Consider the following 21,083-nt stretch of genomic DNA (forward strand, 5'->3'; position numbering starts at 1 on the left):
ACGAGCCTCGTTTTCGTTAGGCCTGCTACGTGTGGACCGGACTCGAGAAACATAGGAAAATGATTTTTTCTGTTAACAGAAGAAACCCGGTAACTTGAACTCTGAAGAGAAACGAAAAAAAGTTCGAGTTAAGGGGGTTCTAGTCATGGCTAACTGATTTTTCAGCACTTCAGTCTGCAATACAGTGCAATTCAACTTATCTCATCGGAAAAGTACAAAACACAGGTCACAAGTGCAGTTCTCTACTCTATTCCGATAATAACTTGAGATGATCCAATAGAAACGATAACACATGATCCGGTATTAATTGAGAAATGACTTCTGTAGTGTTAGTTTTAGTGTTTTTATCGCGATTACACGACAAGAATTGTGATCAAGGAAACGAAAGTTCGAGTTATCCGAGTACGTGTCAACCGAGTGGGGTGAAATCCAAGAGAAATAGGACTTAGTTCGAGTTAGCTAGGAATTCGAGTTATCCAGAGTAAGAGTTCACAGGGTAAAAATTGTTTCTATGTAATTATTTTAGAGTTTTTTTAGTCAGTATCTCATTAGTTCTTTCACAACTGCTATTTTCTTACTTCTGAACTTGAAATAACCTTGGGACGGTCGAAACGTCGTCGTCTTTATTAGCGTCTGTGCAAATTAATATCAACTGTTGAGTTTTGGAGGTTTTCTTGGCCTTTCGCCACTTATAAAATTTCCAAATAATTTCAGTCGTAAGCAAGTTGTGATTAAGGTCTTGCAATGTCCAGCGAGGGTGTGGCTATATGTGGAACTGGTTTTTCCAGTTTAGAGCTTCTTCAGGAGACAGAAGTCCGTGAAGATGAGCTAAAAGAGTGGGACTTGAAGTACCTTGAAACTTTTTGACGGTTAACGTCAATCTGCATTTTTGACGTATGACGGTCAGTAAAAAATGCCTACCCGGATTGAGACCCTCTAACAAATACGCGCGCGAGCCGCGAGAAACAAGGAAAAAGGCCTAGGAAGAGCAAAAAAGTATTGTTTGGCCAAATCCCGTTTGAAACTGAAACAAAACACCGGTTTTTTTTCTCCTAACGTCGGTTTTCTCTTGTCGCATTTCTTTTCATAGGTTTTCTGCCCCTAAATATATTTGCTCTTCGCAGGTGCGGCAATTTGTTTGTGCTTGTTTCTATTGCGTGTTAGACAAAGTGGTGAATATACGCGCGCTGTGATTCGTTGTTGCCCATGTTCTATTGGATTACTGACATTTGGATGACCTCATGGGAAATATGTTTTCTTTGTTTTGTCCAACATGGAGCGCGGTTTTGAAAACTTCTGCGAGATGATTTTCGAATAAGGTAAGTGAGAAGGGCAGCTGCGTTTGTCGTTGGGAGATCATTGGGCGTGAAGGAAGGATGAACAAAGTGCACAACCTATTAAAAGAAGAGTTTTGCTTGTTCCAGAAGGTAAGTATAAGACCAAGGAAAAGGGCCTCCAAGTTGTTTTAGAAGAGCAAATTAAGAATTATTGTAAAAGCTGTAAAGATAAAGCGATATGAGAGTAGGGTAAAGCAATTCTGGCAGAACAGCCTGTTTGACAGTGGTCAGAGGTGTTTGTTTGAGGAAATTGACGGGTAAGATAGAGGAAGAGAACCCGCACCAGACCCCAATGGAAGTGTAACGTTTTGAAGCAGTATATGCATGGGGTGATATAGTACCCAGGCTACAAGATCGTAAAACTGACCGTCATCATGGACGTTTTAGCGGGGTGGTCCAAGGAGCTAGATGTCCAGATGAGTAAGATCTTTGGTGCGCGATCGAGTGATATTGTGAAGAGGATAAAGAAGGTTGTGCTGTCCAGCTCTCTGAACATTGCGCGCACATTCAAAGTTATTACTAAGTGATGCCATAGACCCGAATGTGTTGTAACATAGAGTGGACAGGATAAACTTTACGTTTGCTTAAGTATTTCATTTTTATCTTTTAAATCTTAGGCTTCCATTGGTTTTGGAATTTTTTAAGTATTATATAACATATATAGATACAGGATCGCTTTGTCCTTTTTCTGGCGTTTTTTTTTTTAACCCTTAGGAAGTTTGCATTAGTTTCAGAATTCCTTAGGATTTTTTTATTGTAAGAGTGAAGATTCAACTCGTTATCATCTTTTTAGTGTTGAATTGTTCAATTCCTATATGGCATCATAGGTTACGATTTACAAAGAGCTTTGATAGGAAGCCAAAGATTATGGAGAGTGTCTACTTACGGATTCAGAGTCATGTCAAGTGAATAAAAGCCAATCACTTGTCCCGTCATCATGGACGTTTTAGAGGGGTGGTCCAAGGAGCTAGATGTCGAGATGAGTAAGATCTTTGGTGCGCGATCGAGTGATATTGTGAAGAGGATAAAGAAGGGTGTGCTGCCCAGCTCTCTGAACATTGCGCGGAGATTCAAAGTTATTACTAAGTGATGCCATAGACCCGAATGTAATGTGTTGTAACATAGAGTGGACAGGATAAACTTTACGTTTGCTTAAGTATTTCATTTTTATCATTTAAATCTTAGGCTTCCATTGGTTTTGGAATTTTTTAAGTATTATATAACATATATAGATACAGGATCGCTTTGTCCTTTTTCTGGCATTTTTTTTAACCCTTAGGAAGTTTGCATTAGTTTCAGGATTCCTTAGGATTTTTTTATTGCAAGTGTGAAGATTTAACTCGTCATCACCTTTTTAGTGTTGAATTGTTCAATTCCTATAGGGCAGCATAGGTTACGATTTACAAAGAGCTTTGATAGGAAGCCAAAGATTACGGAGAGTGTCTACTTACGGATTCAGAGTCATGTCAAGTGAATAAAAGCCAGTCACTTGTCCCGTAATGAGTAGAAGGGAACCCTTATATTTGTAACTCCTTTTTCTTAGTAATAGTCGTTATGAACTTTCATGTGAAGATTGTTTTGTCGTCATCTAATCTGTTATATTTTTGTTATATTGGCTTTGGTATGCGCAGCTAATTTTAATATCAGTGGTGCACGTATCTACTCCCTTTAACTTAACTCTCAATACTAGGCGTCACGTTTGTGCATTGACCGAGATTGCAAGAGATTAATTTCTTGCCCCCGCGCACTCAATATTGCCAAGATTCACGGAATGTTTTTTTTCTTCCTTGACCAGAGTATGATTTGTTTGTTCACAGCGGGTCTAACCAGGAGTCATGATAAGTAAAACTTGTAGGGCCTTACGTATCACTGCTATTGGTTACTGTTGGAGTCTAGTAAATTTATTTTGGCAGTTTTAACACTTGTTATATGTTATTGTATGATCTAAGTTAATTTATTCATTTCAGGATCAATATTATTTCTCCAGTACAACAACGTATTTTGTGTTAAGTTCGCGTGTTCATATAAACAGCGAGGAGGATATTTCTAGCTAAGCGAGTTGCTGTGCAACACATACAGCGTGAAAGTACGGCCCTCAGTTTCAGCAACAAAAAGAAAAATAAGCTTTTAAGTAAACAAACATGTTAAATCTTGAATTTGAGTCTTAAAATTGTAAGTATAGTGGAAACCCTCCTTTGGGACAGAACACCTTTATTTTTCAAGGGACAAACACAAAAAATGTTCACATAATCTTTTATCTGCTACCTCCATTAAAGGGACTCTTTCTCTGGATCTCAAAACTCAGGCTTAACTTCCATTCAGGCAACACTTTAATACTCAAAAAGTGGCTGACTGCAAAGAGGGTTGATAACTTCAAGTATACACTAATCACAATGATGTCAGCTGTCACAAACGGAGCATTAAAAGGAACGGTTGAAAAAATTCTTTAAATTTCTTAATGTGGAATTTACGTCTTGAAGTTGAAAGAATTCCTTAAATTTCTGTTAGCGATTGTGGTCCCCTTTCAGATAAAGGCACAAGAATATTGTCATAGTAAAGTTTAGATCTGTTACAGACACTGTATTCAAAAGTCAACTGTTTTCGGTTTGAGGTTAAGGCAAAATTCGGAGTCTATAACTTCAGCAAAGCTTGTATCTTGGTTGGTATACGCATATAAACCCACTTAAGGAATTATTTCGAGGAAAGGAGTCAATGAAAAAGAAGTAAATCTTTAAGCACTTTGATTTAAAATGGTGAAACAAAATATTACAGATTTCTTGAATCTCGAAGTCGTGTTGGAGGCATAATATGACCTCTATATTAACCTTTATCGCAATTTAAACGCCAGTTTGTCCCAACAAACCTGTAGTGCATCTGTTTTAAGATTTTCCACCGTAATTCTTTTGGAATTTGACAATATCATTGACATCAATTAACAATCTGCTTTATTATTCTCCTGCAATCTAGAGACGCTAAATTCATTAATGACGCATCATACTTTGGTAAGTCCTAAAGTACAGGTCCTTCGTGGCTTTGGTCGTTGGAGTGTTACTCGCTACCGCCTTTGTACCGTTGCTCTTGTCTTATCTGCTGTTCCCTAGCGTGGTAGTACCGGAGTCTTGGGTTTGTCACATTGGTTTTTTTATTAAAACCGAGATCATCGCTAAGGCAACAGTCTTTTTATTGGCACCTCTTATCATCCCAGCATGCGTCGCGAGTGACTTATCTCTTTTTGCCTACACCATAAGTTATCCCTTCACAGATCAGACTACGAATAGCTTCTCCAGTAAATGACCTATAACAACAAATGTTGAAGAGATGAGACGAAGAGCCCAATTTTTATAAGGAGAATATTCGTTTTAAACGTGTTAAAACAAATTCTAAATCTTATACTTATTTACACCAATACAACGACGGAGACTTCAATTTTAAAGGAGAAAACTCTTTTCTTTTTTTGCGAAAGATAAGCAAAAGTGTTCTGTTTTACCACGCTCACTAAGATGAGAGGACATTGAAACGGCTGCATGATTTACTGATGCATTTGTTTTCTTGTTCGTTTGTCTGTTTGCTTTACATTAACCGATTTCCCTGGTTTTTCTTAATTTAATAACTTGGCTGTGAGCGATGGTGTATGAATAAGCCATCTTCGTTTTGGCATTGACCTATTCCTTGCAATAAAAGCAAAGCCCTCCAAAAGCAGGCTTTTCCGCGCCCTTCACTCAAACGTTTTTCTCAGTTTCAGTATAACGGGTTGTGAAAACGGCTAGTCGATCATGTTATTATTTTAATTTCTCACATTCGATTGAAAATAATGCTATAGTTGTTTGTTCATTTAATGTACTGTAATTAACTAACATAGACAAAATTACAGCAATTTACAAAAGAAATATGTTGATGCACGGTCACTTTTTTAAACAAAAATTACCCACAAAAACACATCTTCCCAAGGGGTGCTAATTACTGATTCATTGTGATATTTATTTCATACTGGTTTGATTAACCAAAATAACGTTTAGGGTGATATATCATTTTACTCAATTTAGCGGACATTGGTGAATCTCTGTACGAATCCTTCATTTGTGACATTTGTGAGTATAGAACAGCGGACTTCTATGTCAGTTGTTAATGCATCCATGCTCAGCAATCACAGGTGGAGTGAGTTTATAATGATTTCATTAAGTCGGCCAATTCGTGGGTGATTTCTGTGTTGTTTTGGCTTTTTTGTGTTTGTATTTGGCGCGAATCAAACCCGCGGTCTCCTGGATTAGGTCCGTGCAAACGGAATGTTCCATTGGGCACGTGGAATTTAGGATATTTCAAACCGGATTTTTGGTTGAATGGAATGCGTCCGAAATCCTCTTTCAGTAACCCCAACCAAAAAAATGAGGTCAGATTCTTCCAAGGGCAAAAGGAAGGACGGGAAAGGACAGAATTGATTGTGTACCGAAACACACTTACTACTGATAAGTCTTAAAGGGTTTCCGACGTTTCCGTTCGTGAAGGAACAACTATTACAAATATAAACAGACTATAATAATACACAGCAAGCGGAAGCTAAAAACAAAATTATATCCCCACTAAAAATCGTTATTTTCTGTGCCTTGATTTGAAGGTTCTTGGCCGATATAATGGCAACCGAGAATGAAACATTCCAAAATATAACAATTTTTGCCCGGTTATGCCCTTGATTTGTCAGTTTAAGCAAGAGTATAAATGTTTTATTTTGTTATATTTCAATTGTAACGGTTGTATTGTTTTTAATCATACACTCTGTAGTGCATTCGTATGGGTGGTGTAGTTGTGACGAATTTTCTCTTATAGTTATCATGTGAGGCCGAGCACGATGAAATAAAAAAGATGAAGTCTTCCAGCGGTTTCGTAAGCCTTGCCCTCATATTTCTATCTGTCCATATGCTCCCCCGCACGTGTTTTAAGTCGTTTGTGAGGTCCTCTTCGTAAAAGTTTCTTGCGATTCATTCAGCGTTGACGTATCTTCAGGCTTGACAAATTTCCTTCAAGGAATGTTAATTGCTTCAGTAACATTACATTACACAGGTAAGATATTTATAATAATAGCCACGGTAATTACTGGTTTTCCGCAATAGAAGATTTTGGCTTTGATAAGCGCCTAGTATGATTTCATTATCTCTGATTAACATTGTTGGAGGCATCTACCTCCCAATATTTGTGGTGCTTTTATGGTATGTTGAGGGAGGCTGCAAGGGGTCAAGTTATCGCGTGCACCCTCTTAAAGAGTCACCGATTACTTTCAATTTGTTTTCGAGCTTGACCCGAGTTTGTGTTTTTTTCCTCACAACGGATGTCAAGGAGTTTTGATAAGTACAATTTTTCTGGCTTGTGAAGCCACGTCTTTTGGTTATTTGTTGGATTTTCTTACACTCTTTATATTCGCTACTATACTCTTAGTGAAGTCTTTCATTTGGGAATCAATATTCATTTTGCAATCTTTATTCTGTTAGTGTCTTGACCTTGGAGACAGCGTTGATGATATTTCTAACTTGCTGCTGTGCAGCACGTCCACAATGTAAATTACTGCCCTCAGTTTCAGCAAAAACGAATTATTTGTCAACCTCAAGTCTTGAAATTTTTAACGGCATTCAAGAGAAGCTTGAGAAAAAAAGGTTTTGAGTTTCTTTAGAGGTTTCGGTTCTCCTTCAGTTAGACACAAGAAAACTGCCATTATAGTAAATTGGACTCCTGAATTGAGACCAAAAAGTCACATGACTGTTCCCACTTAACGAATTATTTCGAGAAAAAGAAAACGAAAAGGAAGCCAGTCTTAAGACTGTTTTAAAATCAAACAAAGCTTTGCAGATTTAGTAAAAGTCGTGTCGTGTCGTCTGGTTAGGGGGATGTCGCAACGAATGCGTAGTACATCTGCTTTGAAATTTTCTGCTTTAAAACTTTTGGAATGTGACATAGATTGACAATATCATTAGCCCCAGTTAAAATTCTACTTTATTCTGACTCGATCCACGTAACTGGGTAATTCAAGAAAGTCTTGGATTCTGGATTCCACACCCTGAATTCCGGATTATCAGTTGCGAAAACTGGACAGCATAAGTTGAGTCTTTAACTGCAATGATCTTTGCATTTATTTCTTTATTTCGCAGTTCCAATATATCTTCATCTGTCCCGGGTATATTTTATGAACCAATTTAATGACCAACTCCCAGTTGGCTTGAAACTTTTCAAGCTTTCTTTCGTCTTAAACTGCGATGATTTTCATTTAGGACCTCAATGTTAAAGAGGAAAACGCTGCTCTTCTGTCTGGCGAAACACAGCAAAAGGGCGCTGTCTTACCCTGCAGCCCTATAATACAGAGAGGAACCACCAGAGACATGAAGAAACTGTTGTAGGTAATATGAGCGCTTGTTTGTTCTTTTTTCTGAATTAAATAACTTGCCTTTGCTGTTATTTACATTTAATCTTCGTTTTCATCATGTATTTCTTTATGTCAAGAAAGGCCCTCTTTAAGTAGGGTCCCCCTCACTACCATGCCAGGAACTTGTTTAATACACTTTAATGCACCTGGAGAATCTATTATCTTCGACCTTTTATTTGCCCAAAATAGTTTGAAGCTTATTTCAACATGGTACTGATGAAAAGCTAAGGTCCATGACTGTTTCTCAATTTATCGAAATTTATCCTCATTTTTTGAAAGTTGCAATGGCAACGTAATAGTCTGTTAAAAACACTCAGCTCCGTTAAAATTGTGCTGATTTGTTGGGGGCAGGAATCTTTAATGGTGGACTGAAAAAACAAATGACTTTATAAGAAATCTTTATAACAAACTGTCACTGGTTAATCCGAATCAAAGGCAGAAATGTATTATGTAATTGACTACAAACCATAAAATCGACGAGTTTAGGGGCTGGCTAATTTGCACCAATCAAAGTATTTCATTTCAAGTTGTCGAAAATATTAATTTAGTTATTTATATTCATAGGCAGAGGGTTTTCCCAAACACAACTGATTTCTTTTTCAATAATTAAACAACAACAATCAGTGTAGTGAGAAACTATCTGTACACAACAGTTAACCATCACTCAAAATAATATCTAATCTATCTATGGTCTGTCTTACGCTTGGGTTGCCCAGTGGTACAGTTTTATATTTTTTTTTCGGCCTCTTTAAAAATGGAGGTTTTAGATTGTAAATTGTGTTGTTAACTATTAACAATAGTGTTTAACAAATCTGGCTTCCCATTCCGCCGTTAATTACTAATATCAGGATAACACGTGGAAGGGAAATGATTTTCATTTAACGGCCGCCGAGCAAACAAATCGACATCTCTTCAGGCAGACCAAAAAAACCCTGATTTGAAAAAAAAGGAAAAACTGTTTTAAAATGCGTTAAATGCTAGGAAGAAACAATTTTTTTAGATAGTGTTTCCGGAAACTCCCGCATGAGAACAAGACAGCACACTCTGGTCAAGGTTTTGCCAGCCAGTGTTTCTTTGATGTTTTTAATCGCAATTGTTGTTTCGAAACAATGTCAGGTGCAATTGTAGCATTCAAAGTCTATAACACGATCAGCTCGACTTTAAACAAAAAAATAGCGCCTTCTAAACCATTTTACCATCTTGATACATTTTGAGCCGATTTCAGCTATATCTCATTTCGAAAACGCATAAGTTTTCTTTACTGAAACAATTATTTTGACTTTCGAAGTTGTGGCCTTTAGATCAAAGATCACATTTGTGCTGTTATTAGCTTTCAATTTTTTTTTCGCCACTACAACATCCGCTTTTGGAGTTCAGGTTCGTTTTAGAATTCTATTCATTGTCAGAAAATCGAAACCATTTTTATTCATTGATCGATTCTTTCTCGCAATTAAGAACACTATTTTCAGCAACCAATCTCTTAAATGGGTTTGCACTTTTAAGCGTATTGTCTAGTGATCGCTTGCATCTGTTAACAGAAATGATGACTCGCGCACAGGAATAGCTTAATTAGCCAAGCGGAAATTCAACAACATTAGGGTGGAAGAGGGCCTGAGGTTTCGAAAAAGGAGACCCATTCAAAATGGTATTTGAATTACGCATCCTGAATGGTTTCGATTTTAAGTGGCTTTATTTTGTTGACTTACACTTACGGTGATTAGAAAGCGAAAAGAAACTAAGAGATATCAAAGCTACTTTACTGTTATTTGTTATCGAAATAACGACAGCATCTGCTGCGAAATTGTCAAAATTAAAATTAACGCAGTGAAACAGATTGAAAACTGCGTTAACTACAGCTTATTAAATGTGGCATACAATTGAAATTTCCGTGGATTAATGCGCCATTCAGTTCATCCCTCGTGCTTCCTTGATGTCCACCCTGCCCGTGATTAAGGACAGCATTCTAAAAAGATCTTGTTTATTGAAAAGAATAATTCCCGATGCCTTGCTTTCTTAATAGTCTGTTCTGTACTTAACAGAGGAACTTGGACCATTTGACCCACCCTGTTGCCGCCACTAATTTATTTATGAAAATATAAAACTTTTAAGACACTTGCAAATCAAAACAGTACTTTGGTACTTAACGCAACGCAAAGTGAACCGCGATATTGACTTGACTTCTAAATGGCAGGTGAGTGAGTGCCCAATGAAGTGTACTACATTACTTTAAACTGACAACGTTAAAATGCATCGTGATCTTGACCACATGCATGGTATATTTGATTTCGATGTCGGAGCTGATAAGAGGAGTTTTTTTGGCGTGATTCTGTAAAAGATACGCACGCGTACGTTTGTATTGGCCTATGCGGAGATTCTCTCTGGTGCAATAAAGCTTTGATTCTTCGCGGTCTCGACGGAAATTTGTGATTTACAGTTGTGATCAATCCATTTCCGACCTTGAACGGGTGAGCTCTTCACATATCAATTACAACATTCATTTCACAAACACAAAATCCATTTCTTTGGCTTCCAGGCGCTATTAAAATTATGCATTTATAATCCGCAATAAACTTACTTCACATACTTGTGATTTGTGTCATATATACTTCATTTTCCTTTTTTTTTTCTGCAAAACTGTTTCTATTTGTGAGATGTTGATTTATGGTAATTTGAGTAAAGATCCGCGGCGGTTAAATTTGATCTTCGGAACGATAATTTTCGGCTTTCGTGGCTTTTCTCCTCAGCTAAATCAGCACCCTTTCTATGGTCGTGAAGTGTTAATATTCGCCCGTGGGCATCTGCTCATGTCAGTGATGTCTGGACCAGGTTGCAAAATTTTTTCATCGTAAAACAAACTGCAACACCTCATAATGTTATCGTTCGAAAAATACAATCGCTATCATAATCCTCTTAGTGATATGAAATCTTGTCAGGAAAACAAAATTCAGCTTCACATTTGTTCAACTGAGATTCATATGATTAAGACATTTTCGTAAGTAAATATAGGCTGTTTCATTCGCGTTTGGTCCCCCTCTCATGACTAGCCTGTCCACGCACACACTCCAGACTTTCTCAGATCGACTCAGAATTTTAATGTTCCCTTCTTCGTCAAAGAGAAGAATGAAGTAGCAATTTGTACATGTGTCTTCTGTTGCGTCGGATTGCAAGCTCGGAAAGTAAGTACAATGGCATTTTGTGATCATCGCAGAATTTATTCAAGATTTTTGCAAGGTTGAAGAAACCGTCATTTTAAAGTCAAGGCAAACAAGTACTATCATTTCACACTCAATTCTTACAGCAAAAAATTCCTAAATTTTTACAAATGAATTGCATCTTGAAGAGAAAAAAAAGGCCTTAATTTGAGTGCGTGAACAAAACGCGCGCACGCGATTTCCAATCTGTGGTGAAGAGATTGTCTAGGAAAAATAATCTGTCATTAAAGTGCGCGCGCAGTGCATGCCTTGGTGCGGGAGCACGTCCGTCGTTTGCTACATGTCTTACTAGTTAGCCATTTATTTTTTTTGCTGTCGGCTAGGCTAAAAGAGGAACAAAAAAGGGTACGCGATGATCTAGCGAGTGATCTGCTCCTGTATCACTAATGGTAATTTGTAAAATAAGAGGCAGGCGTGAAACATTCACTTAACCCGAAGATCCTTGTTAAAAGCATATTTACTAAACGGCCAGATATTTTGGGCGCCCGGCAAGAGATATTACAAGTGTGTTGAGCACGTCGGCGCCAAGTATTTGTGGATGAATTCAGTACTGTATATTTCCTAACCGATTTTTATCGTCATAAAGACTTCCTACTAATAACTTCTGCTCGCTTCAATACTCTTTCAATACTGTGGCCGAGTGATATCTATAAAAGGTATTTTGTGCATTTGTACGCATAGCTGTGTCCTGTTTTCCTCTTGCATCTTCGGACAGCCTACATACTCATGCTCCAGGCACTTTTCGCCCGGTTAGTGAAACTTCTTTTTCGATCTCTCCGTTACTTTTTATTCCTAGCTGCTTAAAATTTATTATAAGTATTATTTACCTTTTTTTTTCTTCTAAATTTTAAGCTATGAAGAGCCACTCAAACCGCATTATCTAGAATTTTTATATCTATCATGGTTATTTAGCAGATTTCAGTCTCTATCTAATTTGAAACCCCTAGCTATCTCCCGATTTATAGTTTCCTCACTTTCGCGCACAACTCGACTCATGATTCAGTAGTCGCGCTAAAACGGCGATTTTTTTTAAATGAGTAAAAAAGCGTGGTATTCTAATGTAAAATATTCGTTGATATAAAGATGCCTGAAGCAGATTTTTCATCTCATACACAGATGTGTAAGTCTGCCTTTTCTTGTTTTAATACGTGCGTAGACTAAAAACTAATGTAACAAACAGCGCTAGTCTCGCTTCAGGAAAATTAATATCGTGCGTGTTAAATTTAACATAAGCTCTATTAATAAAAAGCTTGCAGCTGACTTGACTAAACCTTTCTCAAGAAATTATAAAGGCTTTGAACGGGATGTCAAAGTTGCTAATTTTGGGCACCTATATCTGCGATCAGAAACCGAAAGCTACTCCTTGTGGCCAATGCCTTGTATGCCTCCTGTAGCTGCTGCCTTCAGCAAATGAATGAGTTTTACAGGAAGTTTGCTTTTCAAGTGGGAAAGGAAGAAGAGCACTATCGAAGGGAAAACGAGAATAAATTATAAATCATGCTACTGATCTACGGTCAGTTTATAAAATATTGTGTATTGCTCGCTATTCATCGCATTTAATCTCGGCGAATCGGACAGTTTTATTTTTCAAACTTTTTCCCAGCTGTTACACAACTCACGCAGAATGAATCGATTTTTTATTTTAATTTTTGTATATTTATTCTATTTTAAGTTAGTTTTTTGGCTATCTTTCTGTGTATAACAAACTGCTATGTTCTATTGTCGTAATTCTCTAACCACTACATAGGTGGAATTACCAGTGGCTTCGCTGGTTCATAAGGTACTTCGGCCGGTTATGTCAGTTGCGGCAGCCATTATCCACTATCGACTCTGCTATTCAGGTATACGGGAATATGCCGTCGGGTTGATTGTCTTGTAGGGCGTGATATGGAGGGATTGCTTGTGCCGAGACTAGCTATCTATAGTTTAAGTAATCTCTATCCTTGTTTTTTTCTACCAGTTTTAGAAAACGAACTATAAGCTTCAGTAACGAGACAAAGAAGCGACGTTTGCAAGGCACGTTCGTCCCAGACATATTATCCATCTTTCAAACAAAATCGGTCTTTGTTCGCTTTAACTGTACTGTATACTTTGCGTGACAAAATGTGAGTCCAATGCAATGTAAGTGGTTTTCCAACAGTTAACTTTAAGTCTAAAAAGGATGCATTACAAAGTAACTCTGTTGGGTTCCTTTAAACTTTTCATCGCTAATAGAGGTGAAATAACACAATAAAATGTACTTGCGACCCGACCACAGGCAACAACAGGAATTGTTATTGGTACAGCGTTTAGCTGTTTTCCATATCATTTATTAAAGTAGCTGAAAAAGACACGCTTTGAAAGCCAATACTGTTGATATTTATTCTTATTTTCGAATTTTACAACTAGCCTTTTGTTTCCATCTACAAGGAGATTTATAGTCCTCCAAAACAAAGATGATAAGATTTTCCTTTTTCCAACTAGTTTGATCCGTACTTAGTTTTCCTGAATAAAAATTCTGTCTTTATTGACTGTTTTATTTCCATTTTCTGGCGACTGAAATATCTGACTGTACAGAAAAAAATATGGTTTTGTTAATGTACTTGCTGTGGCATATTCAATACTCATTGTGAATGAACTCAAATACGTTTCGGTTGGGGGTTATTTTAATAAATGCGTTGTCGCTGTTCTCGTCTGAGTTTTTTTTCTTTTTATCCATAGTTCATTATGGAAAGCGTGTTTGCTTATCATCCTTTAGTGAGACTGCTATTTAAATTTTCTTTTTCAGAAAGAAAGAAGCCATTAACGCCGAATAGCTGTCAATAAGTTTCAGTTCAAACGAACAGCGATTTGACTTAAACCGTTAGAATGGGCAGTGAATTTTGACGTGAGGTAAACTTATGCTGTCGAAGCCACTCGTACAATACTTGCAAGGACAAGAGTCGCTGAGCTTCGACTAGGGCTCGCAAAATTCGACCTATGTTACATCAAAAACCTCATAAAACAGAGCATAGATGCCAGTCCTTTCGATTCCAATGTATTAAAAGTGCGATCCCCATCTTTGAAGGTGAAAATAACGTGAAAAACTGGGATATTTATTACGTATATGTATAAACATAGGCGATCTGCAACCGTATTATTAAAGTGTTTTGTTATTTATTTATTGGTGTGTTTTTCGAGGGGCGTAACAAGCGAAAGGGTTGCCGGAACACTATAAATGCAATGGACTCGTTTGTGTATACTGTTCTTATTATTCAAGTTACACTCTGATAAAACTCACCTTTTCAAAAATAGAACTGATTATGAGAGCTTCATTCGTGGTTTATTAAAAAAAAAAAAAAAAAAAAAAAAGAAACTAAAGGACAAGAATGTCTTATTGCGGTTTCAAGATCAGGTGATTTTCTGATGTACAGGCAGCTGGTATCCAGATTGTTAAATTAGGATTTTACAAAGGCTGCGTTAATCATCCCTCTGTTTAGAGCAACGCGAACGGTTATTTAGATAAAAAATATAAGATAAGACCATTTAGCCAAAGCAAAGAAATAAACTTGTTCCAGCAATTAAAAGTGGCCCGCACTAGGAAATGTTAGATATTGGCGGAAAAATTGGTTCGCATCACTGATATTCCGGGTGTAAAAAAAAAGGTCTTACGATCACCGAAATAAAAAGGACTTACATTGTAAAACAATGTTCCTGAGGTAAAGGTGATTTTAATGTACGAAGGTTTTATTTATCAGAAACAAAGCTTTAACGTATAATTTTAATAAAAAACATTCTCAGTACATGCGAAATTATAGGCCGGTGTGACTAGCATTCAAATTAGAGTTTGTCTTTATCTAAATTCTTATAAAAACTCTTTATTAAGAGAAAGTTTTCACAACATATTTTAGTAATATGTCTCGATAACATTGTAAAAAGAAACCTTAAAAGTGCCACATTTTATTCGAAGCGAAAAAATTCAACTTCTAATTCACCTGATAAAATATTTTGATTACGCGCGCGAAAAGTTATGTTTCAGAGGTTAAACACGTAGAAGTTTGGACTATTATTTAACGATTATTTGTCGCCTTCTGGGGAGTTTTGGTTAAACACTGGATTACGAAGCGCGACAGTAAATAGAAATGTTATCATTTTACTCTAGTCTTATCATATTTTATTCATTGTTTAAATTCCTCACATTTGCATTAATAACCGTGAAATGAGGGTCGTTATCTGTGCGCTATAAAGACACCTTTTCCGTTTGCAATGTTTGTTCCGTAGTGAAATCAGTCCCATAATTACTGCAACGAGACAAACGTGAGAAATGAAACACGAATATTTTTTATTCACTCTAGATTGCATCTTGTTTGGTTTTTAGTCGTGTTAAGTAGCTTAAGTGCTTTTAGCAAAGAAATTGTTTGGGCCATCACAATTTTGCTTATTAGCCAAATATTAATTCATCATTCGTTCCGTCAAAGAATCGCTCACCCCGCCGACCATTTTGAACAATAACCCCTTTTTTCATTTTGAGGTAATTTTCCCCGGGGGTCTTTCGTCAATAATTCGAAAGAAGCCTGCAATTATCAGTGGGGAAGAAAGAAACAGTTGTTTAACAGCCACGCTATCAAATGTTTAAAGAAAATATTAAAGGAGACCCGTCAGCCAGTTCTGTCGAAATTAAGAAACTGAAGAAATTATCGTCCTATTTATGGCGGCGCCTTCCTTTAATCGCAACAGACTAAAATTAAAAGGCTGTACAGTTTAGTTGCGATGAACTGATTAAAAATCTAGAAAACCTTCATTTCCGATGATAATTTAGACTCCTCGGAGTGAATTACTCAGAGGGGAGGAAAATATAGAAACAACTGATGCGGTTTTCTCAGGCAAAAAGTATTTTGAAAAAATTTCGTAAGTGCGTCGATGAAAGTTTGCCCAAAACATTCTTTTGTTCATTAGGAAGCGCTTTTCGGTTCATTTTTGCAGGAAGCAAATCAGAACGAGGAGACAATACGACGGAGATTTACATTTCTTGCTAATGGACGGTCTTGAATTACTCTCTTCTATTCTGAATCTGAAATCAATTACGAAGCTACTTCGTGTCATATCGAACACTTGGAATTCACAAGCTCTTAAGAAGGCTTTCTTTAATTTGCATTTGTTTGTGATAGCTAAGGGTTTATTCTTTTGCTCTTTGCAAGGGATTATTATTGCGACCGAGGTAGAGCGGTTTTTCGATAGCAGTGAAACTTAAAATAGCGTTTTGTTAGTGATACTTGAGTTTAACCAAATGTAGTCGACTCCAAAAACGTCCGCATTTTGGCTTGCTACTCGATACTATCAGCTTTATTAGCACTGGAAAGAAATTAGGCCCTCAACAAATGATTGTAAACTAAACGTATCCTGTCGGCATTTTTAGACCAAGTAACTGAATACTTCTAAATTTGATCGTCACTTCTTACACCCTAGCAACGAGTAGAAACAAGACCTTTAAAAGGATAAGTTTGATTGCGGCACAAGCCATTAATAGTGGTAGCTAATTTGATTAAATTTCTTCGTGGCAGGCCGGTATGCACCTGTTAATAGCCCCTGATCGTATCGGTGTAATAAGCCTACTTCCATGTTTGCTGTAATTAGAGTTTCATCCCGTCTCATGCAGACATAACAAGCTCCGTTAAAATAGCCAACAAACATTTTCCGTTGATTTTGCAACCCAAGAGGCCTGCTCGTGCGTCATTCGCAGCAGAAAACATTTTAAAAGCTTAATTGGTGCCATAAATAATTCATGTGACAGTAGCAGAAAGCTAGCATGTTAAGTTCAACGGATTTGTTGAAGTGTTCCCCCTTGGCAACGAAACACGATCAAATAGTTGTTGGGAAATCAGTTTCACATGGCACAATACTATGCCAAGTAAAACATGCTTGTTTGTTAACAAAGTTAAAAATAGCCGTATCGGACCGTCAATCCCTGCCCAACCCGGCTAACACGGACAGACTCCGGTTAAGACAGTTCACCGGATAACCCGCTAAGAGCAAACACGGAACAATTAAAACTGTTTGATTAAATCGCTAATGACGAATTTTCATGTTTTTTAGCACCGGATAAGGCTAGAAAAATCTGAAATGACAAGTGATGGTTATAGCCAATCAAATGATCTCCTCATTTAAGATGGCAGTGTATTTCACCTCCACCTGCATTTTGCGCATGCGTACAGGGCGCTTGTTACTGTGGAGTTCACCTGTCGGAGATTTACTGGGCAGGGTTTTATTCATGACAGTTGTAAAAAGTCGTGACATCCAAAAAATGCCTTTATTGTAAAACGGCCAGCTTAAAGCGTTAGTTCATTCGAGACATCACTCAGATTTCATTCAGACCCATTTTGATTAATCTAAGATGCCTAAATCTTTTTTGGTTAAGAAGCGGGTGGAGGTGCCTGCTTCTGAGGAATCAGAGAATCTCCCAGATGCTGAATTAATACGGGAGCACGGTAAGGACCCGATATCGCTGCTCTTTTAAAGACAGATTTCTATTCTTTATTTCAATGATATTATTTTCTGATTTTGAATTAGTCTCGGCCGAGGAATCAGGATTAAGATTTATTTCGTTTAAGTCCAAATGGTGGAAGTTTTGCTTTAAGTTCACTTTTCAAAAAGCTGAATTAACAGAAACGTGAGATTCTAATAAATCGATTCTGAAATCAGATTGATCAAATGGCGCGCAGTTTTCCAGAAGATTGAAGATTCTATGCAAAAGCACAGCGCTAACTGAATAAACTCTGAACTCAGCCAGATTTTCGCGTTTCAAAAAGACTAATTTGAATTAATCTGGAGTTAAGATAGTTTAAATACGCACAAGTTAAAATGTTGTAATTTTGATTCGGTTTTCTAGAGGAAAGTGACGAAAACCAAATGGCCCGCGGAAAAGACCAAGAGGCAAAGGGATCTAAAGCTACATCAAACCGTCCGTTTGACATCGAAAACCTATGTGCACCCGACAGAGTTCCCAAAAAGCAAAAACCTGTCTTACATTGGAGACCAATGGATCACTCGAGGCCCCCTTTCACTTTTGTGGAATCGGCTACGCTTCCTTTACATGGTAATTTTACTGTTAGTCTCGTTGTACTTTTATGATATTGAACAAACGCAATGTTAAAAGAAAACGATTTTATTTTTCGCACGTTGTGATTACTGATATGCGCGCTTTAATCAGACTAAAAATGTTTGTGTCACATTAGCAGTTTTTGTTGAAAATTCGGAATACTTTGTGGTTTGAGAAAGAAGAAATTTCCGTGAAAAAGACGATTTGAGCGCGCAGGGAGATGGTGCTTAGAAAAGCTTCTTCGGCGAAGAAATTTAAAAGTGCGAGTTTCTTCTTATTGCGGGTATGGTCTTAATTTTCAGTTTGGAAATCAGAACCTGCGAATCTTAGTATTAAGGCTGACAGGAAATGATTTGGGGAGCCTATAGAGTACGCGTGTAAATAGCGCGTATTTTCACGGCTTGGTGGAAGAAAAGATTTAAAATCTGCAAACAAACTACTGTAAACGGCGCAAACTTGTGCACCGAACATTTTATGAGATTACCAATCGCGTGTAAGATGAACTTTATTTAGGTTGGTCCTCAGTCTAGATATGACAGTGACAAGCAAATAAAGAGTAATTACCTGAAGAAATCCCTAACAATACCTCAAAGCCTGTATGTTTAACTCGCTGGAGTTTAATTGTTCAAATATTGTGTATATTTGGACCTCTGTTGGGTTTATTAAAAATGACAAACCAAGCCGAGCACCTCCTCCTGAATTGTCTTTTTAAATTAAATTGAAGGAGAGAGTTTCTGCTTTCTATCAACGGAAAGAAACCTGTGAAATTACCAATGGAAGAGGAAACAGATTCGTTTGAGTAGTTGCTTTATTTTTCCGTTCAGATTAATCGACACATGAGCTTAATTATGCCTCTTATTTCGAGGAAATGTGGTACAAAGCCATTTCTTTTACACTACTTTTCGGGTATTGTTACAATTTGATGGTTTTTTTTCTTCTTCAATCAGAGCTGAAAACACCATCTTTGATCACAAAATGAAGCGGTAACTACAAAGGGATTTAATTTAAGTGAATCATCACTCGTCTCCCTTGAATTGGGTAAGATTCACGTAGAAAGGAAAAAACAAAGACGTTTTCTAAACGAATTTAGCATTCGGATTTATAACGCAAACAGTTTATAAATGCAAAGGAGTGAAAACTCATTAACAGCGCAACTTTCCGGTTCTTTTAAGATTTTAAACATTTATGAAAATTAATCTTCCAGTACTTGAGTAGCTCTTATGAAAGCATCTTTTCGAACTTTTATTTGCTCTAACCTGGTTGCAAATCACTCGCGCTCTTAGAAAATGTTTTTCCGTCTCCATACAGAACACTTATCTTAAGGGCTATACATCACGTTTGAACGCCATAAGGCTAACAGATTATTTTTTTTCTTATCTCTCAGATGGCAGACCTTATATTCCACCCTTTGCTACCCAGTTCATGCCAGATGGGTTCAACCAGTTTCTTATACACCCTTATCTACGCTTCCCACCCCAACCATTCCTTACGGAGCGAAGCCTATCTTTTCCTTTCTGGCAGCAGTCTCCATTCTTTGGAAACCCACTTGTGCGCATGACGGATGGGGAGAAGGCTTTAAAAACCACCACGCGCGCAGCACCTCAACCGGATACGCACGAAAAGAAGAAATCGGAACAAGCATACAATGGTCAAACGTTTGATTGTCTGAACTGTAAAAAGGTGTTTAGTACACCACACGGTTTGGAAGTGCACGTACGACGCTCGCACTCTGGAAGGCGCCCGTTTGCTTGCGACATCTGTGGTAAAACATTCGGCCACATAGTGAGCCTGGAACAACATAAGAACATTCACACCAACGAGAGAACGTTTGAATGCAAAGAGTGCAACAAAACGTTCAAACGCTCGTCCACGCTTTCAACACACATGCTTATTCATTCGGATACAAGGCCCTTCCCATGTGACTACTGCGGAAAGAGATTTCATCAAAAATCGGACATGAAAAAGCACACGTATATTCACACAGGAGAAAAACCTCACAAGTGTCTGCAATGTGGCAAGGCTTTTAGCCAATCGTCAAACCTCATCACACACAGCCGGAAACACTCTGGTTTCAAACCGTTTTCTTGTCAAGTGTGCGATCGTGCATTCTATCGAAAAGTTGATCTTCGACGGCACGCGTACACGCATGAAATGGAACAGTTGTCGATTAAGGATGCTTAGAAAATAAAACAAACTAAACACTTTTTTTACGAGTTTTTAGCAACTGCGAATTTTTATGCTTGTAAATTTCGTATATCCGGAATTAAAATATCTCATTCAAGTATAAATAAATTTTAAATGTAACATGTAAAGACTTTTTGCCAAAGACGAGAAACAGCTCATAGCATTTTTCCACCATCATTGTAAATACATGAAAATCGTTTTCAATTGAATGCAAAAAAATAAACTGTTGTGCAGAGAAGCCATGGCTTTTCAGAACACTTCCTTGTATCGTTTGTTTAACAACTGGAATAAAGAATTTTGTATTCTCAAGTTTTCGTAGGGAAATTATCATGTCGTAAACTGGCACTTGAATGAAATGCGGGGCAGATTGGCCACACGTTATATCAAAGTACTTCGCACTATTTTCTTTCAGAGGTTTGGTGCTTTATAAACAAACTGGAATGGATATCGGTTGGATTTAGCAATGAAATCACCCTTTGAAGCCACAACCAAATTTACTGTATTGTCTGTAAGCGCGAACGTTCCAGTGATCGTTTAATATCTCCCAAACAAAATTTAAAAAATATTAAATATGGAGGCAATTCAATGACAATTTAGACAACTTGCAGTTCTTTCGCCGATCTTTTGCGTGCTGATGTCGAATTGTCTTTCGGTCGGCTGTGACCAAGTGAACTCATAATTGACATTTATAATCATTTATAAGGTTTTCCTTTCCTTTTTGTAGGGATAAGAAGAAAATTTTTAGAAAACTCGAATGATGATGAATGTGATAATTTTCCCGGCTTTGAAATAAGAACAGAAAATTTTAATACTTTTATTCGCGAACGTTAGGTAAAACGTTTTCTTGTAATTGATAGAGAACACGCGTCAAGCCTTTTTTTTAACCGTGG

General features: G+C 37.4%; 1 protein-coding gene and 1 pseudogene across 3 annotated transcripts; both read left to right on the top strand.

Annotated features, from left to right (window-relative positions):
• Window positions 1-744: 744 nt before the first annotated feature.
• Window positions 745-4,631, top strand: LOC140938413 (uncharacterized; annotated as a pseudogene).
• A 6,150-nt stretch (window positions 4,632-10,781) lies between these two features.
• Window positions 10,782-20,502, top strand: LOC140938514 (uncharacterized). 3 transcript variants are annotated; one of them, XM_073387998.1, is made up of 3 exons: window positions 10,782-10,919; window positions 17,800-18,006; window positions 19,394-20,502. In XM_073387998.1, the coding sequence occupies exons 1-3, from the start codon at window positions 10,883-10,885 to the stop codon at window positions 20,188-20,190; spliced, it is 1,041 nt and encodes a 346-aa protein (XP_073244099.1). In that variant the 5' UTR covers window positions 10,782-10,882; the 3' UTR covers window positions 20,191-20,502. The 3 variants fall into 3 exon arrangements, with proteins under 3 accessions (XP_073244099.1, XP_073244100.1, XP_073244098.1); XM_073387999.1 differs by lacking the exon at window positions 10,782-10,919 and adding an exon at window positions 11,301-11,704; XM_073387997.1 differs by lacking the exon at window positions 10,782-10,919 and adding an exon at window positions 16,623-17,398.
• Window positions 20,503-21,083: the final 581 nt, after the last annotated feature.

Source organism: Porites lutea, chromosome 5 (assembly GCF_958299795.1).
Source record: "Porites lutea chromosome 5, jaPorLute2.1, whole genome shotgun sequence".
Taxonomy (NCBI): Eukaryota; Metazoa; Cnidaria; class Anthozoa; order Scleractinia; family Poritidae; genus Porites; species Porites lutea.

Excerpts from the sequence above, each read along its gene's own strand:
- LOC140938514 (XM_073387997.1), top strand. The coding sequence starts at position 17,305 with ATGCCTAAATCTTTTTTGGTTAAGAAGCGGGTGGAGGTGCCTGCTTCT. Across the intron at positions 17,399-17,799 it reads TGAATTAATACGGGAGCACG|AGGAAAGTGACGAAAACCAA; the intron begins GTAAGGACCCGA and ends TCGGTTTTCTAG. Across the intron at positions 18,007-19,393 it reads GGCTACGCTTCCTTTACATG|ATGGCAGACCTTATATTCCA; the intron begins GTAATTTTACTG and ends CTTATCTCTCAG.